Source organism: Balaenoptera physalus (genome assembly GCF_965194825.1).
Source record: "Balaenoptera physalus genome assembly, chromosome: 11".
Lineage (NCBI taxonomy): Eukaryota > Metazoa > Chordata > Mammalia > Artiodactyla > Balaenopteridae > Balaenoptera > Balaenoptera physalus.
The window spans coordinates 12,108,135-12,135,190 of NC_138896.1; the positions used below are offsets into that span (position 1 = coordinate 12,108,135).

Consider the following 27,056-nt stretch of genomic DNA (forward strand, 5'->3'; position numbering starts at 1 on the left):
CCTCAGCAGGGTTTTACTGCTTCCTTTAGTTTTTCTAAATGGTCTGTTTTGTTTTTAGTCAATGGAAGCATTTGAAAGAACAGTTAAAAATTTGAGGTGTTTGCATTCCTCACCATACATCCTATTCCAAATTAGTGGTACTTATCATGGAAATGTTGCCTTTGCCCCCGCCCCCGGTTTTATAAATTTGTTTTTAATTTATTGTTGCCAGGCTGCTAGTTTTGTTCTGGTTTTGTTTCTAAATTTCCTGTTACGTATTCTAGACCACCTGCCCTGTCAGTCCTGCTTCTTTCTCGAGTGGCCGGCAGTGTGCATCCAGGCTGTAGTTCCTGGGCCTTCTCTTTGGCCTCTCCCTCCCCAGTGGGGTCTGGGACCTCACCGAGTCCAGAAGTCAAGGCTGGCTCCCCAGAAACCTGGTTACCAAACGCCCCGGGGTTGGCTCATGGAACACAATCTCACACCAAGAATTCATGGCTTTGATGGGACTGCGTATAATTGGCGAATGAAGAAATACAGGTCTGGGGGCTTCTTTCCTTTTTCTGTGTTCAGGACCTTCTGTTGATAGTCTGCTGCCATGGTTCCCAGAGTAGGTCCTTGGATGAGGCTCAGCATCACCAGAACCTCATTAGAAATGCAGATTCTCGGGCTCCATCCCAGACCTACTGGCTGGGAGACTCTGGGGATGGGGCCCAGCGAAGAGGTCGCTGAGACTCAGGCCCTGCCCTCCAGAACCTGGTCCTCGGGGCGGGGCAGCTGCACAGCCCGTGGGTGCATCGGGTGTGGACAGGAGAGGAGTGAACTGCTTTAGGTGCCAGATGGCTTCCCCAACTCGGGAGCCCAGGTCCTCCTCCTGGTCACCTTCTTCTCTGGGCTCACTGGTGAGAAAAGACAGCTGCTGTTTCTGCTCTGTTTCCCAGTGAGCATGTGTAATGTTCAGTCTGCCTTTTGGGGAGGTGGTGTTGCTCAGGTAACCCTGGCATCCCTGGTTGCAGGTGAGAAATCGATGCCCAAGATGGTAAATGACATGTCAGAGGCCACTGAGAGGCGGAGCTGTGACATGGTGTCCACACCAAACCAGCCCAGCGTCAGCTCCTGCTCTGGGCCCATCGTCATCCTTTGGAAATTCATGCTTTTCTGGTGTCCACCCTTGTCACACTCTGGCTTCTTTTTATAAATGAGGGTGACTTCCTGTGTGTCACAAAATTATTGTGGTGTCCAAGCTGTAAGATGGCTGTGAAGAGAGGCTGATCGTTTACCAAATTCCCGTAGGATCTAATGCGGACGCTTTAGGGGCGGGAAGTGGGAGCCGTCTGTGCAGAAGGGGTCGGGCCTGTTTTGCTGCATCAGAGAGGTGAGGTGCACCCAGTGAGGTGCCCTGGGGCCCGTCTCACAGGTGACTGGCTGGCAGACGCCCACAGCTGACAGCTGCAGCCCGGGCGCGGCGCGTGGCCGGCGTCTGAGCCGCGTGAGTGCTCTTATTCCCTTCTTTCCATAGCATTTTTGTTTTGTTTTTTACTTATTTAGCATGTATTTTAAAATTCTGTGGGCAGATCATGCTGCTGTAGGGAGCACAGAAGAAATTGCAGCCATGTCTTTTCTTGGCACAGGTGTGTGTGTCTGTGTGTCTGCCCCCTTATCTGCAAGACCTTGCTGTCGGGTGTTACTGTTATTAACTTGTGGCAGGTGATTGGCAGGCACGTTGAGGGTCCTCACTGGGAAACATCTGGTTTCAAACGACAAACGTGAATGTTACAGCACACCCAGGAGACCCCCCTGGGCAGCACCCAGGTTGGCTGCGTGTTTTTGCGCGGAAGGATGGGCCCCGAGTCCTGCGGAGATCCTGAAACCGAGTATCTCAGAGCTGGCTTCGGGGCTGTGTGTTTTGCCTGCCTTGGCCGGGACTCCCGTGCCGCCGCCTCTCAAAAGTGGGCGCCGGCTGCTGAGTTTGGGCGTGGGGTGGTCCCCGCTGACAGGTGCTAACTCCGCCTCTCCCCCTCTGCTCCTCCTGCCACCTCCCAGGTTTCTAAGGTCGGCGGAGTCACTCGAATGTCATCTCTGGGTACAAGTGCAGCCAGTGCCAAAAAGATGCGCGAAGTCAGACCTTCACCGTCCAAAACTGTGAAGTACACTGCAACGGTGACGAAGGGGACTGTCACTTACACCAAAGCCAAGAGAGAACTGGTCAAGGAAACCAAACCTAATCACCACAAGCCCAGTTCAGCTGTCAACCACACAATCTCAGGGAAAACTGAAAGTAGCAATGCAAAAACCCGAAAACAGGTGCTATCCCTCGGGGGGGCGTCCAAGTCCACCGGGCACACCGTCAGTGGCCTCAAGGTCAGTGGCAGGTTGAACCCAAAGTCATGCACTAAGGAGGGGGGGGGCCGGCAGCTGCGGGAGGGTCTGCGGAACTCCAAGCGGAGGCTGGAAGAGGCGCCCCCGGCCGACAAGCCGCAGTCGCCCCCCAAGAAGATGAAGGGGGCGGCGGGTGCTGCCGAGGGTCCCGGCAGAAAGGCGGCCCCGGCCCCCGCGGATAAGGCGCAGCCTGGCGGCCACGGGAAGAAGGAGGTGCCCGAGCGGAGCCTGGAGAGGAACCGGCCGAAGCGGGTGACGGCCGGCAAGGGCCCGCCGGGCAGACAAGCACACGGCAAGCCGGACGGCGTCCCCTGTGAAAATCGTTCTACCTCGCAATCGGAGCCCCTGCCCCGGCCGCACGAGGCGGCGGCCAAGGCCGAGAAGGGGGCCGGCAGGGCCGGGTGGGCGGCCATGGACGAGATCCCCGTCTTGCGGCCGTCGGCCAAGGAGTTCCACGACCCGCTCGTCTACATCGAGTCGGTGCGCCCTCAGGTGGAGAAGTACGGCATGTGCAGGGTGATCCCGCCCCCGGACTGGCGGCCCGAGTGCAAGCTCAACGACGAGATGCGCTTCGTCACGCAGATCCAGCACGTCCACAAGCTGGGCCGGCGCTGGGGCCCCAACGTGCAGCGGCTGGCCTGCATCAGGAAGCACCTCAGGTCTCAGGGCATCGCCATGGACGAGCTCCCGCTCATAGGTAAGGCCCCCACCCCAGCTTCAGCTTCTCCGGGCCCTTCTGGGCCCGGGAGGAGTCTGAGGCCCCCCTTTCTGCAGGTGCGGGGTGCTGTGGGAGGAGGAGGGCTGGTCCTGTGCCCCCAGCTCTCACACTAGGCGACCCCTGCTGCCCCGATCTGCGGGCCGCCTTGCTGAGGCCAGAGTGGTGTCCGGTGAGAGGGGCAGGAACGCTGCCCCCGTGCATTCGTCCGCTGGGGGCTGCCTTACCTGAGTTCTGCAGGCTGGGAGGCTTGACCTACAGGAAGTTATTTCTCACAGTCCGGAGGCTGGAAATCTGAAAGCAAGGTGTTGGCAGGGTTGGTTTCTCCTGAGGCCTCTCCCCTTGGCTTGTGGACGGCCGCCTTCTGCTGTGTCCTCACGCGGTCTTTGCTCTGTGCGCACGTTCCTGATGTCCCTTCCTCTTGCTACAAGGACACCAGTCACATTGGGTTAGGACCCATCATGATGACCTCGTTTTACTTTAATTACCTCTTTAAAGACCCTGTCTCTAAATACAGTCACACTCTGCAGCCCTGAGGTTAGGACTTCAACATATGACTCTTTGTAGGTGGGGTACATTTCAGCCCATTTATCTCTGTCTGCTCATCTGTCCTTGCATCTCAGTTTTTCTGGCGATTACTGGGCCCTCGTGGAGCCCACAGGTCCAGGAACACTTCTGAGAGCAGGCACAGCTCTGGCTGTCAGTGAAGCAAAGCTCTCCTTGGTGCCTGCTTTTGTGAACATACACCCAGCTGTTGTGAAGACCCTTGGCCCCCAGGCAGAGACCACGGATGGCTCTTGGAATCCACATTTCCCTCTTCCTCTCCTGCTTATTGCGCCTCCAGGATTAACTCACTCTGTCAGGGACGCGCCGGTTCTGCGGATGGGGTTCCTTTTGGGTCTGCCAGGTGAGTCACATGCTTCCCCTCTGGCTCCAGACCCTCGACAGGAATAGGGCATGTCCTTCCTCCAGTTGGAGAGGACAACTTTTTAAAGGCAGGGAGCAGAGGAGATATTATCGGTCATTTAGATATCAAGAGTTGGCAGTAAGATAGGGTTCCTTGTAAGATGGAGGTTTCATTATTACTCTCAGCAGGTGAGAGTCACTTACATTGAAAGAATTCTTGGTTTGTGGTCCACTGTCAGGGATGTGGTGGAAGGTGACACAGGGCTGTGGGAACAGGCTGAGGAGGTGCCAGCCTCTCGGGAGCTTGGCGCTGGCTGCGTGGGTGACCAAGAACCTCACCAAGTCGTGGCTGCAGTAGGACGTCTTTGGTCCCCCAGCCTGCTGGGGGGGTGCGGTAGGTCTTCTGGGGACAGGCGGTGTGCTCAGGTGACGTCATGAGGGCAGCCAGCGATCTTCATTCAGAGTAGGTTTCCTTAACCTTGACTCGCGTGGCACCAGAAGCCGCGAGGACCTGACACTGTGGTGTGTGTGTTCACACCCGTTGCTGTTACCCCAGCTGTAAAGCGTCGTCAGCTTCCAGAAGAGGAGCTGAGCCGGCCCGTTACCCGCAGAGGCCTGGGGCTGTGGCTCTGAGCTCGGCCTCCTCGCAGTGCGAGAGACCTGGTAGTTTTGAAGGAATTTCCCAGAATCCACAGAGCGGCTGCTCCTTCTCTGGGAGGGTGGCACTTTGTCACGTAGCATCCTCGTGGTCCTGAGGACGGGTTGGTGATAGCAGGTGAGGAGTGAAATAATGGATTTGCAAGTACTGGGTCAGTTTTCTCAGTGCTGTTGAATAATAGTGATTGCCTCCCTTCTGGTCAGCCTGTGGCCTGAGCCCCTTGGGGTGACTCGCATCCCTCTTCACCTCGGCAAGTCCGGGCGGCGTGCGGGCAGCCCCAGGAGATGCCCCGACTGAGAGCAGGGCCTGGAGTGCATCTTGGAATCTTGGGCTTTAGGCCCCTCCCATCCAAGGTTGGGGCGAGTTTCCTCCTCGACGTGACCCCCACTGCCGCGCGGACCACAGTGACCACAACTAGCCCCAGCGTCCCACCCAGCACGGTAGATGGACTCGGGCTGCTGCTCGCCCTTGCCCTGGCCGAGGTGGTCCTGTGTGCCCGGCTCGCCCAGCGTGCACGCGCTGCTCTCAGGAGTTCCGCTGCTTTTCCGTTCATTTATTTTATATAAATCTATCCCCACCCTTTAAAGATCTAAACGTTCTTAATGTTTACTTTGCTCACCTACCATTTTGTGGTGTATTTACCTCCTAACAGCCAGTAGACGGTTATTCTGGAAGATTTTTTTCCCCCTTTATTGGCCAAACGGTGGTTGATTTTCCAGGTCCCATTGAGAGAGTCACTTGGCGGGCATTCAAACATATCTGAGTTTTGACATGCTTTGTACAGTGTGATCAAGGGGCGTAGTGAAAACCAGCCCATACACCTTCTGAGATAAGCAGCCCTCTGTGTGAGTGGTGATGGGAGGAGCTGAGGGACAGACTACCGCCTGCCCCCGAGGTGGGTGGTGCCTGCTGCCCGGAAATCCTGGGGGGGATCGAAAATAAGTTACTGTGTCTGTGTGCGTGTGCGTGTGTGTGTGCGCTGGGGGAGTTGGGGGGGTCAGGAATGACAACACATGCTACGTGTGTACACTTTCCGACATCGCGGCTGTTCCAGGTGACGCTGGCTCGTGGGTGTGGCCGGGTGGCACTCCCCAAGCCTTGCCAGCCCCAGCCGGGATGCCCTGTTCCATCACCCTGCCTCCTGGGCTGTGAGAGGTGTGCACCCTGCCCCTGCTCCAGGGCACGCTGGACTCTTCCTCCTCACGGATCTGCTCGGCCATCTCTCCTTCCATTCAGCCCTCTGCCTAAGTGTCCTCTCCTCGGGGCTACCTGCCCTGACCACCCTCCTAAGACAGCCGCCCCTCAGCCTGTCCTGCTCTATTTATCGTCCTAGTGCCCACGATGGTCTAAACCCCGCCTCTCTGTAGACTAGATTGTTCTGTTGGCTGCTCTGGCCCCAGGGCCTGGTGGCATCTCTGGCATGCAGTGGGCACCGGGCACCCGTGGACTCCTGGGTGATGGAGGACGGTCTTGTTCACGGGCCTTTTCACCGACTGTCCCTCTGTTTCCTCCCCTCACCGTCCCAGGAGGCTGTGAGCTCGACCTGGCCTGCTTTTTCCGGCTGATTAACGAGATGGGCGGCATGCAGCAAGTGACTGACCTCAAAAAATGGAACAAACTAGCAGACATGCTGCGCATCCCCAAAACCGCCCAGGACCGGCTGGCCAAGCTCCAGGAGGCCTACTGCCAGTACCTGCTCTCCTATGACTCCCTGTCCCCCGAGGAGCACCGGCGCCTGGAGAAGGAGGTGCTGATGGAGAAGGAGAGCCTGGAGAGGCGCAAGGGGCCCCTGGAGGGCCACACGGAGCAGGACTACAACCGCTTCCACCCGCTGCCCCGCTTCGAGCCCAAGAACGGGCTCATCAACGGCGTGGCCCACAGGAACGGCTTCCGCAGCAAACTGAAGGAGGTGGGCCCCGCACAGCTCAAGACGGGGCGGCGGCGACTCTTTGCTCAGGAAAAGGAGGTGGTGAAGGAGGAGGAGGAGGACAAAGGCATCCTCAGCGACTTCCACAAGTGTATATATAAGGTAGGGCCCCTGTGCGGGGCCTGGGTATGAGGCCTCGGGTGCACATGCAGGGGCCGGGGGCTCGGCTGTGTCAGGCTCCCGAGACCCCTGACAGTCGGCTCTGGGTACGTTCCTCGTAAAGAGAGGTGTCTGCGGTCTGCAGGGGGCTGGGTGTCCGGACGAGGTTACTAAGCGCCCAGCCAGGGGAGTCGCTTGCCCGCCGTGGCCTTGGGCTTCCTCTCCATTAAATGGGTCTGTGTGTGCGCGCGTGCACATGTGTGTGCCCACGTGCCAGGGATGCAGCCTGGGAGCCACAGCCCCTCATCCTGGAGTGGCTGCCCGTCGGGGCCAGGGCCTCTGTAGCTCCCGATGGACGTCCCCCCACTGCCACCCAGCCTGCCCAGCTCGGCTCTGCCGGCTCCTTTGTGTCCGCCATCGCGGGTCTCCTGGGGAGGGGGAGGGGAGGCGCCCTGCTTCTGCCGCATCCCGTAACCGCCCAGCCATTCCGAGGAGGCTCCCTCCTCGGGGGCGCGCAGTGGCGTCCTGGTGTCTTCCCACTTGGCGGCCCGGCTCCGTGTCCACAGGGCGGTGGGGACCCGGGCTGGCAGGGGGCACAGACTGGGCGCTGCCCCTGCGCCGCTCCGGCAGCGATCTGCTCCGTAGGCTCGGGGGAGGGGCCCCGTGGAGGCCTCGGTGGTCACGCTCCCACCGCACGAGCCTGTCCGTGGTCTGCGGACGCGTCGGGCATCTGCGGTTCTGCCCTGAGTTTGGCCTGTTCCCTTTGAGTCCCCACTCTGAGGTCGCACCTCTGGCCACCCTCTGCCTCGCTTCTCATTCTCTCCTAGGCTTGAGTCCTGCCCTGCTTTCTGGGGAGAGATGCCTGCTTGCCTAGAGCTTTTCCTGTTACTGGACCCAGCCAGGGTTGGGTCTCCTCAGCTGTGGCTGCAGTCTGGTGGCCGTGACGGTGCTCCATGGCACCTCTGTGCGCCGAGGGGCCGGCAGCGCGAGGCTCCAGGTTCTGAGCCCCCTCAGCACCTGGGGGCATTGACTGTTGTGTGCTGGGTGTCATCGTCTTGAATTACAGGCACCCTGCTTTAGCTGACACAAAATCAGGTCCCTCCTAGCAGTTAGGATTTTATTTTGTAACGAATGGCAGGTCAGGAGAAGTTTGGACTTGTACAGCAGTTTCTCTTGTAGGTAGAACCCTCTTTACAGAGCTGAAGAGCAAAAGCACAGGGCAGGGTCTGCGAGCTCACTGCTCTGACTGCCCTTCCAAAGGCAAGGAGGGTCTGCCCCCTTCCTAGACCTGCAGCTCTGTTCACGGGGATGCTCCAGCACCGCCTCGTTATGGGGACCCTCCCTGACCACCTGCCTTGCAGCCCTGCCCCTCTGCTTCTGGTTCATCGCGCTCAGTGCCACCTCCCAGCTGTTTTGTGTGAGCCAGAGTTCCCCAGGACGCCCCGAGGCCAGGGACGTTGTCTGCTTTGAGCACTGCTCTATCTGCAGCCCTTAGAACTAGGCCTGTACACAGTAGGTGCTCAGTAAGTACTTCCACAGTCAAGGGGTGAGCATGCCTGGTCAGGGAGGAGTGGAGGGCTTGCCTTTAGAACCAAGCATATCCGTGATGCCACGTGTCATCCCAGTGAGCTTGTCCTTGTTAACATTCCCAGGAAGGGGTGGTGTGCAGGGGTGGGGTGGGGACATTGGATAATCTGAAGAGCCTGCGTGCTGTCCCAGGGAGGCGTGGGGGACAGGGAGTGGCTCTGTGGCGAGAGAAGGGCCGCATCCCTCTGTCCCCTGCACATCTACGAGGCCAGGCTGCCCATCTGGCTGGTTCTCACGTGAGGACCCTCAGGGTGGGTGTAGGCGTCACCCAAGTTTCTTTCCCGGGGTCCCCGGTCCCGAGGTGTGGCCGGTGTCTGTCTTGATGCTGTTGGTTTCCCCCTGGCCACAGCCTTTCTCCTGCCCTCACGTGGGGCAACCGGAGGAGCCCCGCCTCTTGCCACACTGCACTCGTTGCTCCAGGGAGTGAAAGCAGCTTTGAAGCAGGGCACCTCGGCATCGCACCCGAGGCTCCTGTGGGACCCCGTTCTGCTGGCTGCCGGGGGTCTGGCCCAGCGCTGGATGGCCAGGGGTCTTCCACCTCCTTTGTTGGCACCGAGGGTCTTTCTCGGGGAGTGTTTTTCCACCACCTCTGCTCGTGTCAACTCAAGACGTGGCCCGGCCCCCGGTCACAGGGACGCGTCACACAGGGGCCCATGACGAGGTGGCCTGCTTTGGGGTCCTGGCTCTGCTTTGTTCCTTACGCTTGACTCTTGTTTTTGTTTTCTTTTCAGGGAAGGTCTGTTTCTTTAACGACTTTTTACCGAACAGCAAGAAATATCATGAACATGTGCTTCAGCAAGGAGCCCGCACCAGCTGAAATCGAGGTGCGTGAGCTGGGCGGTCCCGGCCCCCGTTCCACCCGGAGCCAGGGATGGAGCCCCTGGGCCTCCTGGGGCGGGGGGGGGCGCGCGGAGGGGTCGTGAGCGCTCAGCCCATCGTCTGGGCTCTGGGGGTGGCCAGAAGTTTCAGCTCGTGTTGGTCCCAGCTTGTGCAGGGGTAGCAAAGGTGTAATGGAGAGAGCGAGCCGCCCCAGCTTCGACCTGACTCCCCTGGAGCTGAGGCCCGTCCTCAGGGTGCCTGTTACGCAAGAGAATGTTTGGAATCCCTTGAAACCACAGTTGTGCTTTTTCCTCTCTCCTGTTTTTCATTTAATGGGGTTGGCAGGTTGCCAGTTTTGTGCTTCTGAGTTGCATGGGGTTGGAGAGGTGCAAGCGCGTCTGCGCCCAGGCCAGCGAGCGGGGGTTCGGCGTGAGGCGCGGCCGGGGGTCGGCACCCAGGGCAACACCCAGCCGAGCCGCCGGGGGCTCCCGGATGCTGACGTAGGTGGGCCTGTCCAGGGAGAGGTCCGACTTCCCTCGCTGGTTCAGGGCGGCTGATGGCGGAGCGTGAGGTGTTGCGGACCACAGCCCGGCTTTTGGTGAACAGCTGGTTTCAGAGCACGTCTTTTTCTTCAAAGATATGTGCTTCTTCCTCTCGGTAAAACCATGCCGACCACCAGGGCACCCGGGCCCTGATTTGATCGGGTTTCCCAGGAGTGGGACTTCCAGGACAGTCTGGGTCACCAGGACGCCTGGTCCCCTGCATCTGTGCTGCGTGGGACCCCACCTCTGATGGTAGCCGTCAGAAGCCCAGGAGGTCCCGCCCTGGTGCTCAGGCCTGGTCTCCCAGGTTGGTGAATTCCGTGTTTGATTTTGGCATCACCGTCATTCCTTTTAGGCCCCGGGTCTGTACCCTGGGCGGTATCTGTGAACACCACACAGTGGCCTGACCTTTGGCCCTGCCAAAGCCATGTTCCATCTACCGCGATGCCAGCGGGGCCCTGATTCTGGGACACGTGGCCGTCACAGTTGCTTCCCGAGTGCCTGTGCCATTTGTGGGAGAAACGTCAGAGGAAAGGAACGCGACTCTGGGGCTGATCGTCGGAGCTGGAAAAAGAGGCCTTTGCTTCACAGCACAGGTCCTGGTCGGGAGTCCCCTAAGGTTAGGGTTGTCACTGTGCGTCGCTTCCTACTCAGGAATTAATTCTCTGGAAGCCCAGGTTTTGCTTTAATAGTTGTATAATATCTAAACACAAAGGGAAGATTTGCTCAACTCCACACTTTAAGTCTGGCTGACTTCTAGATCCTGCAAAGAGGCTGGGCCCTCTCCTTGGCCGGTGTCACCAGCCCGAGTGGCCCCCCCGTAGCGGACGGCCCCCTTCCTCCCCCGCCTCTTTCACCCAGCAGAGGTTGGTGTGAGTCTAGGCAGGACTGGCCCGAACCCGTCCCCTCAGACAGACTGCTGCTCCGTCATCCCCTGCCTGCGAGGACGTCTGTTTGAGGAACCCGGGCATTTAATGCTGTCGACTTCCTTCTTGACGCGGGGCGTCTGGCCGCCCCCGGGCTGGTCTCGTTGCAGAAGCCACACGGCGGGGCGGTGGCCAACACGGGGGGCTCGTGGGTGAGGCTTCCTCCTTTAAGTGGGGTTCCAGGAAGCAGGGGCGGGTGATGCTGTGCTTCTGGGATGATGAGTGAAGACACAGTGAGGGGGGAAACTGAACCCCTCTCACCCGTTAGCAAAACCCATCCCGACCCCCTCTTGCCCCGCAGGCGTTCAGGTCATGCCCACCCCTCCCCCATCTGTTTCGCTGGCTTGGGTCACAGCCTGGGGGTCCGACCCTCACGTGCAGCCCGCTCACTGGGCGTGTGCGTGTCTGCTGAGACGCCTGCCCGGGGCTGTGGTCATGACACCTACGGACGGTGGCCACACGTCTTCAGCCCCGTTGCTGTTATCGCTTTCTCCCTCCCTTTCGTATAAATGATTTTTAATTGTGGTAAAATATGTGTAACATTTACCATTTTAGCCATTTTTAAGTGCAGTTCAGTGGCACTGAAGTCCATTCACGTTGTTGTGTGACCGTCACCACCATCCATTTCCAGAACCTTTCCATCTTCCCAAACTGAAAGTCGGTTCCTATTAAACACCGAGCCCCCGTCCTCCCTCCGCGCAGCCCGTGACACCGCCGCTCTCCTTTCCCTCCGACTTGGACTGTCCCGAGTGCCTCACGGGAGTGGCATCACGACATTTGTCCTTCTGAGACTGGCTTATTCCACTTAGCGTGAAGTCCTCAAGGTTCATCCGTGTCGTCGCGCGTGTCAGAGTTGCCCTCTGATTTGAGGCTGACTCGTATTCCGTGGACGTTGTACCTTGTGTTTATCCATCCGTCCACTACGGACGTGGCTGCCGTGACCGTGGGCGTGCGGTCGTCTGTCTGCGGCCCTGTCCCCCTGCTCCCTAGTGGCCGTCGTTCAGGACGAAGATAGTCCCTTCGCCTCGCGGCGTCGAGTTGAGCTGGGCCCTGCGGCCGCGGGCAGCAAGGCAGTGCTGACGGCCCTCCCTCTCCCCGCAGCAAGAGTACTGGAGGCTCGTGGAGGAGAAGGACTGCCACGTGGCCGTGCACTGCGGCAAGGTGGACACCAACACCCATGGCAGCGGCTTCCCGGTGGGAAAATCAGAACCGTTTTCAAGGTAACGTCGGACGCTCCTGCCCGTGTCCTGGGGCCTGGACGGTGCCCCCCGCGCCCGTCCGTGACGCCCCTGTGCTTCCCTCTGCAGACACGGATGGAACCTCACCGTCCTCCCCAACAACACGGGCTCCATCCTGCGTCACCTTGGTGCTGTGCCTGGTAAGCCTGCCTTGGGCGGCTGTGGACCCAGCTCGCCCCGTCGAGAGCTGGAGGGGAGGGGACTGCGGCGCCCGGCGCGTAGAGAGAACTGGGATTGTTAGAGAAGAGAGAGGGGTTCGCATCATGACTGAAGTCAGTAAAAATGCGGAAAGGTCAACCAAATCGCAGATCTAGAAGCTGGGCAGATGCGTAATGGCCAGCTTTCCGCCTTGGCCAATTTCAGAGCGAACGTTCCGACTCCGTGGGGCTACTGCCTCACAGCCGGGAGAGAAACCAGTTGTCTTGGGTGTTGTGGGAAGAAGGGGCCCCTGGAGAAGGTGACTGGCGTGGGTGACCCCCACGCTGCGGGGGAGGGGTTACCCTGAACAAAGGGGCCCTGCTTCCTGGCTGGGGGCCAGTCAACAACAGTCGTGGTCGTGTTCCTTGGGCATCTTGCTTCCTGCCTTAAGTCACTAGTTAAGATGTTCTTCCACTACTGTTTTGTAACAGTGTCATGTGATCTTGGTTTCTGTATAAGAAGCAGGAAAGAGCAAGTCCCTTCTTCTCACTGGGTTTTGTCTGGTTTTGAATCCCATTTCTTCCTTTTTTCTTGTTTGGGGAGAAGATGCAATTTCTCTTGCTGTCACCCTGAGACATTGGTCTTCATCCTGCCCTGTCCCCTTTGTTCTAGGAGTGACAATTCCCTGGCTAAATATTGGCATGGTCTTTTCTACCTCATGCTGGTCTCGAGACCAAAACCACCTTCCCTACATTGACTACTTACACACTGGTGCTGACTGCATTTGGTGAGTACACTGTCCCCAGGCCTCCTGATGCCACCTCGCACTCACTGATGGCTGGCAGCCTTGGAGGACTGACTTTGCGAGTTTGTCCCGTGTTCCCTGTCATATCAGCCTGGGGAGCTGTGCTGGAAGTCGAGCTGCTGGAGAATATTTTAATTTGCTCAGGTGATGAGCAAGGTTGAGCATCTGTTCTTAGGCTTATTGGCCATTTTCCTTTTCTCAGTTGCCTGCTGACAAGGGGCTTTTCTTCTGTGAGGTTTTCCCCTGGTGGTTGTTGATTTCCAAGAGTTCGCTTCATAGCAGGGTCAGAAACAGTGAGAGCGCGGCAGGAAGCCGGCCGGGAGTGGCGCCCGTCTTGTCAGCCACCGCCTCGCGCGGTGTGAACTGTTCTCTCCGTGGCCTCGCGTGAGTGGTGGTTTTCAGCCTCTCTTCGCGGCCGGTGTCTCCCAGTCCACCGACTGCAGAGAGAGTAGGTCTTACTGGAAGTGGAGTTCCTGCCGTGGGAGGTGCACGAGTTTGTCTGTTTCCCAGGAAGCCTTCTGCCCAGTTCCCAGGCGTGATCCTTAACCGTCAGGCTCACCAGCCCTGATCCGAGCTGGCTCTTCAGCTCCTTTGTTTACGACGGCAGATGGGAAATCACTGCAAATAATCAGATGTCTTGTCGTCTCTCGGGCTGCCGGCACCGCATCCATCCCACACTAACTGGGTTTATGGTCCTAATGGGGTGATTAGCATCGTTTATTAAAACAAACAAAGTCTTAGAACTAATGTACTCCCTCCAAGGAGCCAGTGTCGGCAGCAGTCTGGCCATCACGACTCGCCCTGCCTTCCGGCTGCGTCGGGGCGAGTGGCGGTTGGTGTAGAGGCGGGCAGGCCCTGTGCGAGATCTTCTGCGGTGGGGCTGGGGTCTCGGGCAGAGCTGCGGGTGGACAGCCGGACGGTCCCGCGCAGGGCAGCCGGTGCGTGGACGCTGGGGGTGTGCGGGCCCTCCTCCAGGAGCCACTGAGCCCTCAGCGCCGTTCCCCACGGAGACGCTGCCGGGCAGCGCCGGCCGGGCTGAGTTGAGAGTCACAGGGTCCCACGCAGGCCTGTGACGGGCCCACCGGACCCTGGTTCCTCGTCGGAAAGTGGAGTGACGTGGCCCACACCCCGCAGGGTGATGGGGTGAAAGTTCGTGGCCCCGGTGGTCGTTGTTCTGCTTGGCCGTTGAGTGAAAGGCAGGGAAACGCGAGGTTCTGTGGGCTGTGTGAAGACTAATCCCTGGAACCTCACTGATGGGGAGGAGAGAGGCGGCCGGATAGGATCAGAGAACTTCATGGTGTGTGGTTTTTCTTAAAACATGTGATTGAGGTTAGAAACCCTGGGTTTAAATCACAAATCCGTAACAGAATATGTTGGCATTGAAATAACAAGCGCTGAAAAGAAAAGAGCCTTTTGGATGTGGTGAGTGCCTCCTCTCACTCAGCAGAAGTCAGGACTTGATCCCTCACCTCCAGGGATGGATTCATCACAGGTGCGTGCCCTCCCCACCAGGCCTGGGCAGCCTGAAGACCTGTCACACGGCTCCAGGGGTTCAGATGTCCCACTGAAGCCTGTGGACTGTGGGGCTGGGAGGTCCCAGAGGAGGGGCCTTGAGGAGGCTGCACGTGCCTGCCTTGCGTGCTGACCACCGGCACTAGGATCTCAGGAGTTGTAGGTGGCAGGTGTGTCCCTGCTGGGTCCTCCTGGGACACAAGTGGCAATTCCCATTCTCCTGCTCCCTGGGATCACACTGAGGGTCCAAGGTCCTTCTGGTTGAGTTCGGGCCGTGTTTTCCCCCACCATCTTCCCGGGCTCCTTGGCTCCAGCCAGCGGGGTCCATGTTGTCTGAGCCCCAGCCCCTGTGCAGCCGCTCCCTTCCCCTGACGCAGGCCCTGGTGGGGTTGGTTGTCCTGCGCGTCTCTTGTGTACACCGAATCCTAGTCCTGCAGCGTCCTCTGTCTGCAACAGAAAAGTGTCAGGTGCCAGCCCAGCGATAAGTCGCAGCTTGGGAGGCTCACGAGAGGCTGTTGAGTGTGCAGATATGTCTGGATCTGATTTATAGGGGCTTTTAAACATCTGCTTTTGGTTTGAAGCCTTTTTGGCTCACGCATAGGTCAGATCTGCATAAAAGATGCATGTTTGTCTGCTGGAGTGGCTGCAGTCTGGCCACAGGGCAGAAGCGGCAGAGTTGCCCTGGGAGGAGACCCTGGGGACGCCTACGAGCGCGCCCACCTCCCCTCCTGCGCCCAGGGCCAGTTTCCAGGCTGCTGTTTGCTCATCTCTGAGGGAGCGTGGAGGACGGGCTCCCAGGCAGAGGGTCCTTGTCAACTCCTTCTGCCCTGATTTCAAACCACCCAGGTATTGCATTCCTGCTGAGGAGGAGAACAAGCTCGAGGACGTGGTGCACACCCTGCTGCAAGCCAATGGCACCCCCGGCCTGCAGATGCTCGAGAGCAACGTCATGGTACGGGGGCCAAGACGGTGGTGGAGACTGGGGTTGTGTCAGGTGGCGTGGCCGACGCAGTTGTTTTATTAGCTCACCCTCTTTGTCGACCTGCCCCTCGCAGGTAAAGAGGACAATGAAAAATAAATCCTCCAGGGATCCAGCATAAGCAAAATGTTCTCTCTTATGAAAAGCAAACTAAAGTGCGTTCCTCTGATTGATGGCCCAGGACACGGGGCTCACGCACGTGGGGACCTTTGACTCTGTTTCCGGGCCTGGTGGTTTTTTGTTTTTTGTTTTCTTGTAAATGGCGACTGGGGTGGGCTGGGCAGCTGGACGACTGGGCCACCTGGGCCTCTGGTCAGGGTCACTCAGGGCTGAGCACAGCGGCTGCTCACCCTATCTTCAGACAGTCGTGAGCCTGCTGAGCTGCCGGGAACCTCTTCAGCCTAGAATTGTGTTCTGACAACCTGAGCTCAAGGCTTTTCTGGCCTCCGCTGACCCTGCCTGGGTCTCCTTTCGCTCCTGGGCCCGCCTCACTCTGGGTTTGGCTCGGAGAAGGTGAGCAGCAGCCCCTCCGGGGGGCCCGCAGCCCCCGTGCTGTGCACACGAATCCCGGTCCAACCCGGGCAGTGCCCGTGGGGACACGGGGCGCTCACAGCGGCCACGCCTTTGCCTGAATCGTCGTCACTCTTGGGCCTGTATCAGTTTAGAACTTCCTCCTCCTTTGTTTAGGAGTTACGTCTCTTTATTTTCTAAAGGAGAAAGGAAACGTCTTTCCTACAAAACGTGATCTGTGTCGGGAGCAGGCTTAGGTCCCGATGCCCCGTCTGGAGGGCAGGTGTGCCGGCAGGCTGTCGCGGAAAGAGCTCTGGCCGGTGGGAGGGAGGCACCCGGGAGGGCGGCCCTTGGCGGCCGTGCGGCTCAGCCCTGGTCTCCACAGATCTCCCCGGAGGTGCTGTGCAGGGAGGGGATCGAGGTGCACAGGACAGTGCAGCAGAGCGGCCAGTTCGTCGTCTGCTTCCCGGGATCCTTTGTGTCCAAAGTGTGTTGCGGCTACAGCGTCTCTGAGACCGTGCACTTCGCCACCACCCAGTGGACGAGTATGGGCTTCGAGACAGCCAAGGTAGGCAGGCGGCCCTTGGCACGCGTCCCTGTGCGTGTGTCTATGTGTAGATAATGTTTAATTTCAAAGTGACTCTTGGAAACCTGAGTTGGCTGAGAGTTTTTTTTAGGGAGGGAGAGCTGTTAGAGGTTGACTATATCGTGAAAGTCGTCGAGCTCTGTTACTGACCCACTGCGGTACTGGGAGGTCGGTCAGTACTGGGAGGTCGGTACTGGGAGGTCAGTACTGAAGGTGTGTAAGGCAAACACTGTCCTCGGCTGGCGGAGCCACGAGTACCTGGTGCCTGGTGTCTTTCTCCAGGGAGACACGATTGTCGTACAGTTTTCAATTGCTTTGAATCCAGATGGAATTCAACATTTGAAAATTCGGATAGCGACCCCTCCCCAGTAAAGAAAGCCCTTGACAGCTGCCTAGCATTGAAAATCTGCCCTAAAGGGACGTGACTGCCCCTTGCAGGAGATGAAGCGTCGCCACATAGCTAAGCCGTTCTCCATGGAGAAGTTACTCTACCAGATCGCACAAGCGGAAGCGAAAAAGGAAAACGGTCCCACTCTCAGTACCATCTCAGCCCTTCTGGACGAGCTCAGGTAACACAGGACCCCCGGGGCCCAGGCCGGGCGGGATGGGGGTGCGGCCCGTCCTCTGTGGGAAACCGCCAGCCACTGGCTCGGAGCTGCAGGGCCTGCCTGGGGCTTGGCCAGCGGGCGAAGACTTCGGGGTGCCGATGCTGCAGGAGGTGGACCCTCTTTGTGGAAACGGACAGGAGGCGGCTCCTGAGCCCCTGGCCTCACGGGTCCTCGGTGCCCCTCACGAGCAAGGAAGGGCCCTGGGAAGGAACAGACAGGGCAGGAATTGAAGGGACCGTTGGCCTGGCTTCCCACGTGACCTGCAGAGGCTCAGCGGAGCTGGTGGACAGCACACGATCTTCACGCGCTTGTTGACCCTCTGATTCCGACGTCGGCAGATAGTTTGTCACATCCGTCCTTGGCCCGGGCGCGGGGGCACCCCGGCTGGCACTGGGTGCTTTGCCCCGGGTTCACCGCAGGCAGGGTCCGGCCATCCGAGAGCCCTTGGGGGTAGTCTGGCCTTCGCAGGCCCCAGGTGGGGGGGCTGGGCCCCGAGGTCCCACGGCCCAGCCGCGCGGCGCCCTGAGCCTCGTGTGTCTGGACAGGGACACGGAGCTGCGGCAGCGGCGGCAGCTGTTCGAGGCCGGCCTCCACTCCTCCGCCCGCTACGGCAGCCACGAGGGCAGCAGTGCGGCGCCCGACGGGAAGAAGAAGCCTCGGAAGTGGCTGCAGCTGGAGACCTCGGAGAGGCGGTGTCAGATCTGTCAGCACCTGTGCTACCTGTCCATGGTGAGCCCCCGCCTGCCTCGGGGCCGCCGCTCCGTCCCCCTGGCCCCCGGCTCTGCCTTCTCTGGCCCCTGCCCACCCTCCCTCATGCAGCTGCCCTGCGGAGACGTGGGGGCCCCGTCTCTTTCTGTGTCTCTTTTAGCTTCTCTTCAGCCATGTGACTGATCTTGTTGCCCTGTGGACTCTGAAATCTGTCTGGTTGAAGCAGCACCTCCTATCTCCAGCCTCCCTGTGTCTGGTCCTGGCTGGAAGGCAGCCCCCTGAGCTGCTGCAGTCCAGCCCGTCTGCCTTCTTTCTTGGTCGCTCCTGCAGCCTCCTTGAGGGGCTGATCCAGCCCAGCCTGGGGCTATGTTATATCCTTAGCGTCCCCATGCCGACCCCATCCCCGGCCAGAGGGGACCCCATCCACAAGCCTTGCTGGACGGCCAGCTGGATGGTGCAGACCCGCCTCTCGCCTCCCGTGGGCAGCTGCGCTGACACAGGTCTCTGTAGACGCAGGAACGCCCCCCGCTGCTGTGGCCTCAGCCGGTGCCATTGCCCTCTCCCTGCCTGTGCCTGTGCAGAATCCCCCTCCCGAGAGAGAAGCGTAGGTAGTAAGTGCCCGCCCCACGCCCGGCGCGATGTCCCACTCGTGCATCCCCACCGGCCCCACGTGGCCACCGAGGCCCAGAGCGGCAAGGGCGTCCCAGGTCTGACTCTGGGCCTCCTGGCCATGTGCCGCGTGACTGTGATGCTGTCTCACCCCCTCGCCCTGCGTCCCCGGCACCCCTCTGGCCGCCCGGCAGAGAAGAGGGGACTACGTGGCCACTCCCGCTGAGCCAGATGCCCTTTGTCACACGTGAGACGTCAGAGCACTGAGAAATAATGGGAGGAATACTGTAATAGTTGGCTAGGGCTGCCGTATCAGAGCACCACCGACTGCTGCCTCAAGCAACGAAGTCCCTTTTTTCATAGTTCTAGAGGCTGGAAGTCCAAGATCAAGGTGTCACCAGGGTTGGCTTCCTCTGAGGCCTCTCCTTGGATCGTAGATGGTCGCTTTTCCCTGTGGCCTCACAGGGCCTTTCCTCTGTGTGCTTGTGTGTGTTAATCTCTTGTTGTTAAAAGGACGTAAGTCATATTGGACTAGAACCCACCCTTACGACCTCAGTTTCCCTGATTATGTCTTTGAAGGCTCTCTCTCCAAATAAGTCACCTCCGGAGTTACTGAGGATTAGGACTTCAATGTCTGAATTTGGGGAAGGGGTAATAATTCAGTCCATAACAACCACGCATCCCACTTTACATATTTTCTTCTATCTAGCTTTCTTTTCCCAGAGGCTTTTTAAAGGATACAATCAAGAACCATGCTGTCTTTAAAACAAACAAGTCATAAGAATTTCCCCAGATCTTAAAAATGTTTTGTGAACGTCGCTCATAAAAGCCGCATAGTTCTGTGTTCGTTCCTCTTGCATTAGAATGGAGTTATTCTCGTGGGAAACAATCATCGTGTATTTCCCATGAGTCTGGGTGACTGTTGTGACCTCATGTGGCCCTGGTCCCTTCCCGTGGGCGCAAAAAACAGCAGGGTGTGGGCTCATTTTTATGCTGTCCCTCCGAAAGCTGTACCCTGAGAGTTGTCACCAGGATTTCTTAGCCAGAATGTTATTTTAAAAAGCACATATCCTGAATACATAGGTAAAAATTGAGGTTTTATTTATATATGCTTTTCATCGCTTAGGTACTAAGGGGTTTATATGTTTTTGTTCACTGTTTCGTATTTATGTCTGATCCTGTCCTCAGCCCCGGGTGATGTGTTTGTGCCAATAAGTGTCATTTCCTTATTCCTACAGCTTGTTTTTTTTGTTTCTTTTTCTATAAATTTATTTAGTTTTTATTTATTTTTGGCTGCATTGGGTCTCTGTTGCTGCGCTCGGGCTTTCTCTAGTTGCGGTGAGCAGGGACTATTCGTTGCGGTGCGCGGGCTTTTCATTGCGGTGGCTTCTCTTGTTGCGGAACTCTAGGTGCATGGGCTTCAGTAGTTGTGGCGAACGGGCTTAGTTGCTCCGCGGCATGTGGGATCTTCCCGGACCAGGGCCTGAACCCGTGTCCCCTGCACCGGCAGGCAGATTCCCGACCACTGTGCCACCGGGGAAGTCCCCAGCTTGTTTTCTTGTCTTTGCTTAGAAACAATGAAGATAAGAAACCTAGGTCTTTCCCTTGAATCCTTATGAAAAGACCTGTGATGCTCTTGCATCTGGTGTGTCAAGGCAGCATTTTCGCATTGTTTACACTGAGTGAGACCAGGACAGGGAGTCAGGGTTGGGGTGAGGGATGGCCCCACCCACACACACACACACACAGCTCTGAGCATCTGTGGGGCCTCGGCCCATCCCTGGTGCCAGCGCATCCTCAGGGCAGCTGCAGGCCGGAGATTCAGGCTCGCTGGCGAGGATCAGGAACCGTGCTGGCTGGAGGGAGGACAGAGGTGCTGCCTCCCGAGGTGGTGTAAACCAGCTGGACCAAACTGAGCCGCCCACGAGCAGGAGAAACACGCCTTGTCGCAGAAGTGTCCAGGGTGTGGCCATTCTGGCACCTTTTGTACCAGGGGAGTTTCTGAACCGGAAGTCTCAGGAGCCCTCAGGACCCTCAGCCCCTGTCCACCAGCCCGCCGTGCTCAGACCCTCTGGCGGGAAAGTGCACAGGAGCCAAGAGGGCCCTCGAGGCCTTTGGGTGCAGCTCAAGAGATGGTCACTTACTTGTTTCCTGGTGGACGATCCCGGTCCCAGTGACTTGTTGGTATTCTCGTCAGTATCCCGTGTCTCTGGGTCACGGACGCCCCTGGCCTGGGCGGTGGCCTCCCACACTGCTCCCGGGACACCCCCCTGTCCCCCACCCCCGAGTCCCCTCAGCCTCGGGTACCTCTCGTCCCGCAGGTCGTGCAGGAGAATGAGAACGTGGTCTTCTGCCTGGAGTGCGCCCTGCGCCACGTGGAGAAGCAGAAGTCCTGCCGCGGCCTGAAGCTCATGTACCGCTACGACGAGGTCAGTGCCTCGCGGGGTGGCAGCGGTCCCCTGCCCGCGTGGTCCGTGTCACAGCTCTTGTCGTGACCGCGTGCAGCCGGCCTGGTTCCAGGCGCCTTCTGGCCGGACGGAGCCTGACGTGGTGGGAAGGTAGCTCCCTGCGCCAGGATGCGGGAGGGGGCAGGTCCGGCTTGAGTTCCACTGGCCTGGAGAAACCAGCAGCTGAGGCTGCAGAGATCTGTGTCCTTGGCCGCGCTTTGTCGTGCCGCAGCGAGCCCGTGTGCAGCGCGCTCCGCTCTGCTTTCCCTCCTGGCCTCAGTGGCTCGGTTCATAAGGAGTTTGGTTTCGGGGTGTGGCTGCACTGTCTGGAGGGGACTGTGCCATCACCTCCAGTCGGGGCCCAGATCCTGAGGGGACAGCGCGGGACAGACCGAGACCGAAATTGGCAGGGCCAATCCAGGGCTCCCCTTCCCTCCAGCCCGAGGGCCGCTTCAGGGGCCTCGCGGCTGCGTCCATCTGGTCTCCGTGTCCTCAGAGTAGCCCGACCCTGGGGCCCCGGGACTCGGCCTGAGGAGCCTTCCTGGACCTGGCCCCGTGGGGTCTCTGGGACACAAAGTGCCAACCGCCGTGCCCGTCTGCCCGTGTCGGCGTCCCTCCCCGCAGCTGCCAGCGGTTCTGCTGTGGGTCAGCGCGTGGTGAACTTCAGAGCCTGCGGCCACTTTCTGAGCTGCGGGCGGCGCCCGAGGGAGCGGCCCTGAGAGTGCCCGTGCCCTTGCCCTCACCCCGGGGCCTCGGCAGACGTGGAGCCTTTCACTTTTTGCTCCCGATGGTTTCACCTTCTGAATAAATCCCAGTTCCGCCCTCTCTGAAAACCGCAGACATCCCCAGGGGCAGGTCCATGCGAGGTGCTTTCTGTGTTGGCTGGCCTCCGCTGCCCATTAGGTGCCCCCATGCGGAGGGCACTGCTCCAGCCGGCATGGAGCACCCAGGGCTCCGCTTCCAGAGCAGCCTGTCTCGTCTCGTCACGTGTGTTTTACGTGCTTCCAGGCTGCTCTGCGATTGCCTTTCCAGGTACAAGCTCGCAGCTCCGGAGACACGTGGCCCTTTTTTAGTCTTTGACTGACCCGGAGTCCTTTTTGGGGGGGGGTCACCTTGGGAGACTGCTCTGGGGACCCCGTGGCCCCTCCTGGCCCACCCTCTTCCAGAGAAGCGTCGTCCTTCCTGTGGTGTCCGGCCATGAGCCCCTCTCTGAGGGTGGAACCTGCCGGCTCCCCCATCCCCACTGCCCCCCAAACCTGGGGTGGCCAGTCCCACGTAAGGCGGCCTCATCCGGCCATCACACACGGCAGCCCCGGGCAGGGCAGGGCAGGGCCGGGCCGGGTGCCCCGGGAGGCGATGGGGGCGCCCGTGGGGTCTCAGGCTGTGGTCGGACCTGATCAGAAGCCTTTGGCTAAATTGTAAGATTGGAAAGCTGAAAACGGATCTCTTTGCATCTTCTTTGTTTTCAAAGAGCATGTTCAGCGAAGGCAATAACCACTTTCCCCTCCCTGCTTCTTCACTTGAACAGCAAATGTCAGAGCACGGTTAAAAATAAACCCTCGCGTCTGAGTCAGAGCATCTCTGGCAACTCGCAGGGTACAGCCGGCGGCGCTGGGGCTTCTCGAGATGATTCTGAAGCTCGACAAAACGTGGGTTAGTTTCCACCTCCAGCCCATCTTGGAGCTAGGTGTCTTGATGTGACCAAAATCCTGGAAAAGAATCACATATGTAGGGTCTGTCGGTCTGAAGCTTAATCATTGGTTCTCACGCATAGGGAAGAGAAAAGGTTTTGTAAGCCTCCTACTTTGCCAGTGGTCTGTTTTAGTAAATGAAAATCACAAGTCAGTTCCCTATTGAGTTGAACTGTATTTTTTTTTTTTTTTTTTTATTGGGGAATTTCCAGCTCTGGGTTGGATCTCAGAAATGGCTTTTGAGAGCACAGCTCTGGTCTGAGCCCCGGTGCCCAGCAGTCAGACCCCTCTGTCCAGCCGTTCGGTCACACAGGTGCAGGCAGGCGGCTGCCTCCTCGGACCCCCTGCTGCCCAGGTGGCTTTAGCTGCAGGTAACTGGGCTTTAATGAAGCTCATCTGTTTGTTCTTCATTAGCATGTGTATCCTAAGTGCTTTAAGTAGCCCAACGATGTTTGCAGTGCCTGGGAGCAGGCCTGGGCCCGGACTAGGCTGACCCTCAGGCTTGAGTGAAGCAGTGGCCTCCTGTCCCCGTGTCCTCCTGGTCCGTCCGTCCCTGGCTCCAGCAGGTGCTCTGGAGTGTATGGCAGAACATGGGCCATTTTAAGACTCCTCCCCGTGGTTTCTTGCAAGTTGTGTTAAAGTTACACATGTATTTTTGACGCCAGCAGATAGATGGTTCTCTTGTTCCATTTGTTCTCTCCCCTTCGCTGAGGAGGGAATAAGAAACGTTCATAGACACGTGTTTGTATTCATCTGCAAGAGCAGGTTAAGTAGGCTGCAGAGTAGCCAGAGAGAGCAACAAGCAGCCCCCAGGCATTTGTCACCATGCAGGGAGCCAGGTGAGAGGCCCTGGGCCCTCAGGCCTGAGTCTCCCCTCACTTCCCAGCCCTCTCCTTCCTCCTGGGGCCCCGGGCGGCCTCTCAGCCCCGAGGAGGTGCCCAGGTGGCGGCAGCAGGAAGCCTGCTGCTGTGTTGTCTCGGCGGCGAGGGACCTCGTGGACACGGGTGAAGGTACAGACCAGACGGGAAAGCAGCTCTAAGGAAACAGCCCCACGCTTACTCTGGTTTTGGGGCTGCAGGTATTTCAGGGCTCTCAGCTTGTGAACGTTTGGACTTTACAGCCACCAGGGGGCGCTCCTGGGCTCCCTGGAGGGGGAAGTGGGGTTAGGAAGCTGCCCATCAGGAAGGGACTTGGTGTACCGTATCCTTGGCTTCCAGATGAGAAAAGGCAGGTTTCTCCCCGAGGAGGAGTGTTTCGTTTAGGTGCCTGGCCAGGGGACCTCGGTCTCCGGAAGTTGTTGTCCTAACCAGCTCCCAGGCCGCTGCACCTGGGAACCTCGGGGCGGATTTCCAAGGCCACCCAGCCCCCCCCACGCCCCCTCGGTGCCGCTCTGACGTGGTTTGATGAAGGTGACTCCCTGGGGGGTCCTGGCGACGCTCTTCCGTTGGCTAATCCTGTGTCTTCCTTTCAACCCGAAACAGGAACAAATTATCAGCCTGGTCAATCAGATCTGTGGCAAGGTATCTGGTAAAAACGGCAGCATTGAAAACTGTCTCGGTAAACCCACACCAAAAAGAGGGCCCCGCAAGAGAGCGACGGTGGACGTGCCGCCCTCCCGGCTCGCCGCCTCCTCCTCGTGAAGACGCCAGCACCGGGGGCCGGGGATAGATATTTTTCTGTAATTATTATATTCTAGTTTGGAGTACTGGCTGTAGGATACAAGCTGTCTTTGCACTAGCTCTGAAGAAGATTTTCTTCTGGTTTTAGAGAACTAATTTTGTTTTAGCATTAAACTGTTGAACTTTTTTTGTACTTAGAATACCTAGATACTGCAGTCAGATTTTTGAAACTGCCGTATATTCACTGTTTTAAAACCCTTGAGGGGCTATTAATTTGTATCGCCCCTTGTGGCTGACAAAAGCCTTTTTGTTTGATTTTTGTTTGTGTTTTCTTTTGTTTGTTTGTTTTTTTTTTCTTTTGTAATTGTTGGGGGAAAAAAGGCTTTTTAACCCATTTTTGAAGAGGGTGAAGTTTGGAGAACAAATTTTAAAACCGTCAGTAATGTGAGCAGATTTTTTCTAGAGAGGAAAAGGGATAGGAGACACACACACACACACACACACACACACACACACACAAAACTTGAAAGAAATGGCTTTACTTTGGCTGTCTTTTCTTCTGTCATGTGCAGGATGAGTTTGTAATTGTTAAAACCGGAGAATCCCCATTGTGTTTCTTTGGGCGGTTATGGCAGCTGAAGGTGGACGTTGTTTCCTAACCATAGGCAAAATGAGGAAGTCGGAGTGACTAGGTTCTCTTTACCAGCACATCACTATGCATCTGTTTAAGGAAAAAAAGGAAAGAGAAGAAAAAGACTGCCTGCCTTGGAGGGGGGTCACGTGAGGGAAACCTGTGCCTGATTTCATTAGGAAATCCATTCTGTTATTTTTTGGTGCTGTTGGCTACTTTATCAAAAAACCCTTCAATAGCATCCTTAAGAAAAAAAAAAAAAAGGAAAAAAGTGATTGAAGCCGTTAAGTGCTTCTTTGTCATGGATGTGCAATCTTTCTAACATTCCATCTTCATCTCACAGCTTGTTGTTTTACACCTTCACAGGTCAGCATTAATCTTTCTTTTTAAACTCGTTTTGTTGGTGATCACATCTAGAGCCACTAGGAGGTCTGCCGTTCTTTTTGAATGTGAAAATGCATCTGCGCTCATCTGGTCTATTTTTTTCTCTTCATGTTGTAACAAAAAGAAAAAAAAAATCCCGTCCCTTTTGTACATACGCCTGTAAATTGTTTTAAATACTTGAGCCTTTTTCTGGGTGGGGGAGGGGAGGGGGTGAGAAGACGAGATGAAGAAAAGCCTTACACTTCAGTTTCTTCATCGGTTGGATTGGATGCTTACAGGGTTTTTCTTGTAACATTTATAAGTGCTGCTTACATCACTGAACAACAACAACAAAAATAATAATGGAGTAGCTGTTGCCCTTCTCCGGTTGTGTGTACAGTATGTGTGGAATAAAAAAGGGAAACTGTTTTCACAAGCTGTTCTTTGTTTCATAATTGGATTCACTGATCCCGCAGCTGCCCGTGTTGCACTGAGCTCGCCGGTGGGGCTGTCAGGAGCGTCCTGTGACACTTTGTCGGTTGTCGTTTGCAGAAGACTGAACTGTGTTGGAATATTTAACAATGACATGAGCAGAGTCGTGTTTTCCAATGTGCTTGTCCGGTTTTCATGGCCTTGCTGTGTTCTTGCCCTCTTTTGGACAGTGAACTTCTGCCTACGGCTTACGGTCTGACGTTTAATTTATTAGCGCTGCTCTGCACCCCTCCCCTGGGAGGGAAGACTTCATGTTGTTTATTGCCAGTTTTTTGTTTACTTTTCAGGTTTGTACTACAAGGTTTAATAATAAAAACAAAGTTTTTTGGACACTTGTCTGTCTTGTGGAAGATGAGTGAATGAAATGAGATGTTTTCTGATAAATGGGCTGAGGGGGTCTGTCCCATTGGCCAGGGAGTGGAGTGAACACCGAATTTTAATCTTTAATCTCACTTTCCCTCCGCTGGCGGTTGCCTGGATGCCCTCTGAACAAAACCCAAACGGTTGCCGTTTGCCTCATTTTCTGCGGGGCCCCTGGACACCAGCAGACAGCGTGGCCACGAGGGTGTAGGGCCGCAGCCGCCCCTCCTCGCGCCAGCCTGCCCCTCGTCCCTGGGCTGTGAGCGAGCGGGGAGAGGGGAAAACACGTCCCTGGGGGAGCAGGGTCCCGTCAGGAGCGGGCTGGCGTGTGGGCTTGGCTTCGGTTTCTCTCTTCCTCTGGGCCCGGGTGTGTGCTCTATTACGGTAGGCCGTGCATGTTGGACTTAATAATTTTGTAATGATCAGAAGAAAACCCAAACTTGGTTAGAGCCGAGAGGAAGCACAGTTTCCTGCCTGTAAAGGGCTTTGCCATTCAGTGCCGAGCCGGGTGGACACCTAATTTCCTGGCCCAGCCTGCACTCTGACGCCTGCAGAACGTGTGTATTTAGCAGCCCTTCTGTACAAGCCGGCTGTGTTTGCGGTCCTCAAACTTTATTGTAGCTGTTGTTTCAGTCAGTTTCTCACACATTATTGGCAACTGGGTAAAAATCGAGAGCCTCCCTAAATCCACCTGCCTTCACCGCGGGCCTCTGGGCACAGCTGTGTTGTCCCCTGAAGGTGGCCAGAGCACGGGCGCCCGGGTTTAGGAGTCACTGTCATCAGTGTGTAAGGTGGCAAGGGCGGTGTCCACCTCCACCCCCTCCTCGTCAGACTGGACCACGGGGGACTCCCCACCTTCGCTGGGGTCCTGGGCAGCCGGGTCGGTGCAGGCTAAGGATGAGGAAGGCCGTGTGGCTCGGGATCGGGAGGGATTTGGAACCTGAAGAGTAACTGCATCCTGACCGGGGCTTGCTTCAGGTCCTGCAAAATAAAGCAGAAGCGAGCTTGTCATAAAAGTACTGCATCTGAGAACTGCCCCTGAAGATGATCATTTGAACTCGCACAGAACATAAAACGGGTGTAAGTTCTCTGTTCCTGTGACGTGCAGGAACTGCCCCCAGAAAATGCTGAGCTAGGTGACACCAGAGGCAGCCCAGGGCCCGAGCTGACCCTTCTGCCACCTGTGACACATGGAAAGATCCCGAACCCTTCCCAGTATCCAGTAA

The 27,056-nt window shown here is 57.4% G+C and overlaps 2 protein-coding genes across 11 annotated transcripts in view; one reads left to right on the top strand and one right to left on the bottom strand.

Moving 5' to 3' along the window:
• Positions 1–25,800, top strand: part of JARID2 (jumonji and AT-rich interaction domain containing 2) — a 242,770-nt gene extending 216,970 nt beyond the window's left edge. For 5 of the 9 annotated variants that reach the window (XM_082415154.1, XM_082415156.1, XM_082415157.1 and 2 more), the window contains 12 exons: positions 2,020–3,052; positions 6,161–6,663; positions 8,979–9,071; positions 11,636–11,754; positions 11,842–11,912; positions 12,583–12,697; positions 15,074–15,179; positions 16,102–16,284; positions 16,741–16,871; positions 17,456–17,639; positions 20,549–20,656; positions 23,847–25,800. In XM_082415154.1, the coding sequence (XP_082271280.1) occupies positions 2,020–3,052; positions 6,161–6,663; positions 8,979–9,071; positions 11,636–11,754; positions 11,842–11,912; positions 12,583–12,697; positions 15,074–15,179; positions 16,102–16,284; positions 16,741–16,871; positions 17,456–17,639; positions 20,549–20,656; positions 23,847–24,005 (2,805 nt within the window). In that variant the 3' untranslated portion in view covers positions 24,006–25,800. Of the gene's footprint in view, positions 1–2,019; positions 3,053–6,160; positions 6,664–8,978; positions 9,072–11,635; positions 11,755–11,841; positions 11,913–12,582; positions 12,698–15,073; positions 15,180–16,101; positions 16,285–16,740; positions 16,872–17,455; positions 17,640–20,548; positions 20,657–22,202; positions 22,738–23,846 lie in introns of those variants that run through there. The other 4 variants (XR_014251301.1, XM_082415152.1, XM_082415151.1 and 1 more) reach the window with 4 other exon arrangements.
• DTNBP1 (dystrobrevin binding protein 1) overlaps positions 24,504–27,056 on the bottom strand; it is a 120,753-nt gene continuing 118,200 nt past the window's right edge. For both annotated transcript variants that reach the window (XM_082415248.1, XM_082415247.1), the window contains one exon: positions 24,504–26,811. In XM_082415248.1, coding sequence (XP_082271374.1) covers positions 26,594–26,811 — 218 coding nt within the window. In that variant the 3' untranslated portion in view covers positions 24,504–26,593. The remainder of the gene's footprint in view (positions 26,812–27,056) is intronic.